Below are 6578 nucleotides of genomic sequence, written 5' to 3'. Positions count from 1 at the left end.
ATATTGATATAATTTGCAAATTTTTATTCTTTAAGACAATAACTAACAGAAACCTCAATTTCATCTTTGGTTCTCACAAACACCGTTTTCATTCAAACATAGAAGGGAAAAATTTGCTTCTGCACTAGTACGTTCTTTTTTTTAAATAATGAGAAACACAAACCAGCTTCTGTGGATTTGTAACCCATTGTTTTGACTGAACCTAAAGCGGCTTTCACTATCCCTTTGAGATTTAAGCAGTGCTAAAAGTCAGTAATTCTGAGAGCTGTAAATAAAACCAGGAATGCTGAAATCCAGGCAGTTTAACACCATCTCTCACCTGCTACTTCCTGCACCTTCCCAAACAACTTACCATTTGCCAGACTTGCATGATATTATCTTCTGATACAGAACAAATTACCCAGGGCTCATTGGGATTCCAGGAGAAATCAGATATCTTTGCAGTATGACCACCGTGAATAAACTAGTATGGGAGAAACAAAAAGGGAAATATTTTCAAATCTACACTGCAGAAATGAGTAACAGGTCAAAACAATCACCGAGGCTCAACAGACTTACCAACAGCTCTGGGGGACCATCCTCAGCATCTTCAGGGGATTGCTCTTCTCCAATTTTACTGTAAAAAAAAGGAGGAAAAATGAAAAGATGGGAGATTGTTTACTTGTTTTTTGAAGTGTGATGCAATTCATCAGTAGTATTTTGTAAGGATGTCACTTATTTGGGATTTACCTCAAGTCCCAAACATTTAGCCTGCGGTCAGTGCCACTGGAGGCCAATATAGTTTCATTATGGGGAGACCACTGAACCTGCAGACAAGGATGAGTTTAGAAAGGAAGTTAGGTTTAAGAAGCTGTAACATGACATTCACAACAAACACCATTGTATTTCGTACCATGAAAGCTCTATGAGAATTCAAATTGATAATAACTTGAAATATTAATATGCCCAAAAATAACATTCTAACACAGGAGCTAGATTTGTGAACATTGATACACTAACACGGCATTTGAGCACCAAAAAGCTACCACATGTAACCTTTCCTCTAAAAAAAGACCATGTGTTATGAAATGCAAACAGCTCTCAAGGATACTAGCTGCTCCTTACCTTAAGAAGGATTGCACAAATATAAACTACGGATTCCTTAAGTAGTGGGTACAGTTTACACATGAAAAGAAATCACTGCAATTAAGCTTAAACTGCCCAAAAGCTCTTATGTACTACTTCCGCTGGAGGTAAGTCTCTCCAAAACATATCACTTAATAGGATCACAGGATTAGAAAAGAACACATAATTCTGCACTCTAACCTGACATTTCAAGATTCCACGTGTAATTTTATTTAGAGGTAACTACAGTCTTAACTAGTAATCCTTCTACAAAAAAATCTCTACATATTTTTCTTCTGAGTAAGGCATGAGTTGGAGATGAGTTGGAGATGGAAATATTGTATCTACTAAGCACACCCTACCCGTGACGTTAACATTCTATATTTACACCATCAAAATTAGCAATTGTTCGCTGTCACAGGATGTTCCCGTGATCCCCTTTAATGGGTACCGGCTAAAGCCTTCCTACAGGACTAAGCTGAGGAGATGAAAACATTGCAGCCATTTCGTTGGCTCAATCTGCTGCCATGAATAATTTACATTTACTCCGCACTGCTAGCATTTCACCCTTATGTTGTGGTCAAAGCTCTTGACCATTTGCTTGTTATGTTCTGCCCCTGCCTTTCTGGACACTCTTGTCTGTACTGGAGCTCTACCCCACACAGGGCACTATACAGCTCCACAGCAAAAAGCCAGAAAATTAGGAGCAGATGAGAGAAAAGAATATATGAGTCTCTAAGTGCAAGACATTCAATAAAAACATAGAGTGGAAAAGAATGTTCTTCATTTTTTCCAGACAGCCAAGTAGAAATAACTCTATGTGCATAAAAGATAAAGACAGTTTGTTATACCTGAAATATTTCATCTTTGTGTGATTCAAAGGAGTGCAACTTCAGTTTTAGGTTCCTCAAGTCCCATAGAGCAACAGTCTAGGAAAAAAATATAGAACCATTTTTTGTTGAAGTAACCAATACATACATCCACACATACACATCAGAAACTAAACAAGTATGTGCCAAGTTCAAGGTAGATGTACCTTATCAGCTGATCCTGTGGCCAGGATAAACTCACTATAGGGATTGAAAGAGAGGCAGTTGACTTCAGCTGTGTGAGCATCCACTGAATGACTAGGTTTGGAGGTGTTGTTTGACCGAGTATCCCAACTGTAAGGGGAAAATATGGAATTGAAACATAGGTTTATATCCCATTTTGCTGAAGGACTAAGGAAAAAATGGGAAAGCAAGAGGGACAGAAGCACTCGGTTTCTGAAGACATGACCCCACTTACATCATGAGCTTCTGATCATCAGCAACAGATCCAAAGAGAGATTCATGGAGCAGGTGCCAAGATACATCTTCCACTACTGCTGTATGCCCTGTGAAGATGGTCTTTGCATCCACTACTTTGCCTTCTTTTGGAACAGCACTAATATCCCACAAGCAAATGGTCTTAAAAAAAAAAAATTTTTTTAAATTGCATCTTTAGACAGATATTCTCTTTACCTCTCCTACCTTCACCCCCTCCCCCCAAAAAAGTTGACCTTTGCCAAGGTACACAAAGTGCAGATTGTACCGCAGCTATATTTAAAGTACTCACATGATCATCAGAAGCACTAAGCAAATGCCCACTCAGGTTTGGGTTCCATGACAGCCCATAACCTTCCTTCTGGTGTCCACGAAGACGCAGATCAGGGTTACACTCTCCAGAAGGGTCTGTAAAGAGGCAGTGTAAGTACGCCAGTGCCTAGTATAATTTCCAGCACATGCTGGAATACCTGGCATTAAGTTTTACTGTGCTTTGTTAAACTTTGCTTTGATATTTTCAACAGGATCCCTCTCTATCCTTTTGAGCATTTTCCCCAACTGAAGAATCACCTCATTAAAACAGAATGCACTGAGACAACACAGAGCAGTTTGTCTTCTGGGCTTAATAAAAGCACATTGCAGATTTTTTCCAAGCTGCTTTTTGGTTTGTTTGGGTCTCTCTATTTTTTTGGCTGGATGGCCTAGCAGTGGCTCATTCTAAATCGGTACTATAGTACCTGCTGAAGAGTCAAAGAAGCCCAGTAGCCACCTCCATGCTTTGGCATGAGTCACCTGGTCTAGCTGGATGTAGGAACAGCAGCTCATCTCAGTTACTGCTCAAAAAACTCTTCTAAACCCTCTGCTGGTGTGATATTTTTCTTTCTCTCATCGTCTCCAACTGCATTTCGAAAGCGAGAAATGCACTTCTGATCCTCCCCACAAGTGGCAAAACCAGTTACTCTATATGATCTTGACGAGCTCATCGGTAAATGGCTCTTAATACCCTTACAAGATATTGGGACAACAGCTCAACTACCCAGCAAATCATACAGTCTCCCAAAAGCCACCTTCCACCACTCCAAATACCAACACATAGAGTGATGGGGCAAAACATGCAGTAAAACAGCAAAAGGAAAGAATCCATACCTTTCTATTGATACATATTGGATACATATGTTTAAGCTTCATATAAAATAACCTTTTACTCTAAATACCCACTTCCCCTAAATTCACAAATGATATGCAATCCACAAAACTTTTTAACCTCCTTTTCACTACATCAACCTTTTCTTAAGGAAGGGCTGGCTGATTTCTGAAGCACAGATGTAACAAAGAAGCAGACACCTGGTTTAGAAGGGTGTTTGGTGTAATCAAAGACAAGGACATCACTGGATGGAGTCTTCGTAGCGATGATACATGGGTTCTGTGGCATGTAACGAGCTCTGTTCACTTCTCCCTCATGATTTATCTTGATTTCAATTTCAATTTTTCCACTAACTGACCCAAAGCCTCCAAACTCTGGAAATAAGAATTTAGTAGTTGTAAATAATAAGCCTGTTTCAGATCAAGACACAAAGGCTCAATTACTGGTACTACCAAGCACTTATTTTGAAAGAACAGTCAGAAGAAAAACCATAATTGAAAGAACCCATTTTTCAAACAGCATGTTGTTTTTAACATCTGTATTTGTAACATTAAAATACCAGGACTTTGGCTAAATTAAAGGCCATTTCCTCCTGAATTTTTTTTACTATTTTGAATTGAACAACACAAGCATCAAATTCATCATATCTAAAACTCTTATCTATAATGAAGATGTGTTGTACATTTGAAACAGGTGTGCTGTAACTGCACTTTCAAATATAACAAAATTCAGCACTGCAGAATAGACAAAGTTCTGGTAAAAACAAATTGCTGCACCACGTTTAAGATATGGCACTGTAATACAACTTGCTAAAGCTCCCTTATCTTTATAAGCAAAGTCACAGTAACTTAGGATTTCAAAAAATTGCACAGCACAGTCCTGGCAAAAGAGGATTTTTTTGCTTGTTTTGTTTTTAAATTGGAGTAGTATATTTTTGAGAAATACTAAAATAGAATAAAAACAAAGTATTTATTAGACAACACTGTGTTTGTGAATAACTCTCAGAAGCCCAAAGGTAAAAATACTAATTGCACAATCCAGGCTTCCAGCAAAAAGAAGAGCAAACATTAGGTCATTAAGGACTTTCACCAGGTAGAAAGATTGATTCAACCAAGTCAAAATGAGAAACGTCTAACTTGTAGCAATGCTGACAGCCAACTAAGAGTACAGACAGCATCGAATTCGTCTGATATACCAAACAAAATACAGTAATCTTTTTATCCAAGAGGGTCTGGCACGACTGTCAGGCAACAAAATTCAGACAAGAGAAGAACATTTGAAATGTTACACTCCTGTGAAACAAAGTATTCTTTTACATGAGTGACTTTCTCACTGGAAGAGTTTATGTAATGCAAAAGTGATAATAAAGAGACCAATAAACAGTACTGCATGAAAATCAATGTCAATTCATGATGAGAAGCAGAGAGGGGTGAGGTTTCCCCCACAGACGTACTTTTGCAATAAGCCTGCCACCTTCTTTTTTCATCATTGTATTATTAAGACATTATGCACATGCAAAAAACATAGTATTAAGTAAGGGTACCAGTTAGAAATAAATTGATTCGTTTAGAAGCAATATCTGAACTTTGCTGCATGAACTCTAAGGAAAGACAAATATTCTGTCGACAAGGGAGGGAAAAAATGGCTAGAACTCCCCTAGTCCACATCTTTGGTCCCTTACCTCCTTTCTCGCTATCATAGTGTGAAGCATCAAACTGCGCATCATCGTTAGGCAACTGCACACTAGCTATCACAAGATGATTTTGTTCATCTGAAGTATGGGTCCCCAGGACTAACCGGTGAATACTGAAATCTTTGCCTTCAGGTCTGCAAGCGAAGAGAGTTACATGAGAAACAAAAGATGTTTACATAAATACTGAGCCGATAACATTTTTTGATGACAGCTTCTAACACTAATAACACTCTTTAAAGTTATCGTTGCTCTTCTGCTCCAACACCAAACTTGTTTCCTCCAGAGGAAATTACTTATCATAACTCAAAATCTCAACCTAAAATTCTTGCAGCACAACACTTACAGGTCACCATTGCCCATGCCTTCCTTTAAGAGACCTTAGCAGCTCCTCCCGAGTACAACTATGAGGGGCATGAACATTCACTGCAAGCAGAACGTTGTTATGGAAGCTTAGAACAAAAAGGTAGCTATACAAAAATTACACCTAGGTCTATTTTTGAGGGGTTTTTTTTGCTTATTAAAGGGAAGGGTGAATCTGGAAGAAGAAAAACATGGAAATCAAATGTGTGAAACTATCTTCTTGGTAATAGAAGACATTTTCCCAAATTAAAAATGTCTGTACTGATTATCTCTCTAGTGGCCATAGTCTTCAACTTGCTGTTGGCAAGGAAAGGGTAACGAAGAGCAATTAAGACAGAAAGGAATCAACATACTGCCTTACTTTAACAAAAAGTGATCTCAGATTTATTATTTATTCTGCTTTAAAAAAAAAGTGGAAGGATCAGTTTACCTTGTTACATCAGGAAGCCACTGAGCAGTCAAGCTGGGCCATTCCAGAGCATGGGTCATTACCAAATCATACAAGAAGGGGGTATTCTTTTTCCATATTTTATACTCTTCATTGATCACACGTTCTTCCACCGCATCATCAAAGGCTGCTAAAGTGTTGTTTTTTTTTTTTAAAAAGCAGATGATTAGCCTTTATGAATATATTTACAACATTGTGAGTGGGCAACTGATTAAAGAGCCAACTACGTAACACCCTGGTGTGTTGTTAGACTACTCTATTGGAGCAGTTGCTAGATGATTAAAACGCCTCTGTTGCACATGCTAGTCCTTGTTTCTGGATATAAGGCTGGGAATTAATACTAACTATGTCAAATTTCATCATCACAACAGAAGCAGCATAATAAAATTCTGAAACTTGTTGCCACAAGATATTGTGGAGGCAAAAACTAGAATTGTAAAGATGTTTAAATGCAGGAGGGTCAGCAACTGCTGTTAAAGAGAGTGGTCTAGGTGCAGCCTTGAACTACCAGTTCCCAAAATCCAG

At 38.3% G+C, this 6578-nt stretch overlaps 1 protein-coding gene across 1 annotated transcript in view; it reads right to left on the bottom strand.

Moving 5' to 3' along the window:
• RBBP4 (retinoblastoma binding protein 4) overlaps window positions 1-6179 on the bottom strand; it is a 7800-nt gene extending 1621 nt beyond the window's left edge. Inside the window, exons 1-10 of the mRNA XM_010294884.1 lie at window positions 6036-6179; window positions 5234-5379; window positions 3753-3926; window positions 2701-2816; window positions 2392-2552; window positions 2141-2267; window positions 1956-2033; window positions 730-806; window positions 559-616; window positions 353-463 (exon numbers count right to left, since the gene is read on the bottom strand). Of these exons, the coding sequence (XP_010293186.1) occupies window positions 353-463; window positions 559-616; window positions 730-806; window positions 1956-2033; window positions 2141-2267; window positions 2392-2552; window positions 2701-2816; window positions 3753-3926; window positions 5234-5379; window positions 6036-6094 (1107 nt within the window). The 5' untranslated portion in view covers window positions 6095-6179. The remainder of the gene's footprint in view (window positions 1-352; window positions 464-558; window positions 617-729; window positions 807-1955; window positions 2034-2140; window positions 2268-2391; window positions 2553-2700; window positions 2817-3752; window positions 3927-5233; window positions 5380-6035) is intronic.
• Window positions 6180-6578: the final 399 nt, after the last annotated feature.

The sequence above is a fragment of the Phaethon lepturus genome, unplaced genomic scaffold, assembly GCF_000687285.1.
Source record: "Phaethon lepturus isolate BGI_N335 unplaced genomic scaffold, ASM68728v1 scaffold26359, whole genome shotgun sequence".
NCBI classification, from domain to species: Eukaryota; Metazoa; Chordata; class Aves; order Phaethontiformes; family Phaethontidae; genus Phaethon; species Phaethon lepturus.
This window is presented reverse-complemented; position numbering and strand designations above follow the sequence as displayed.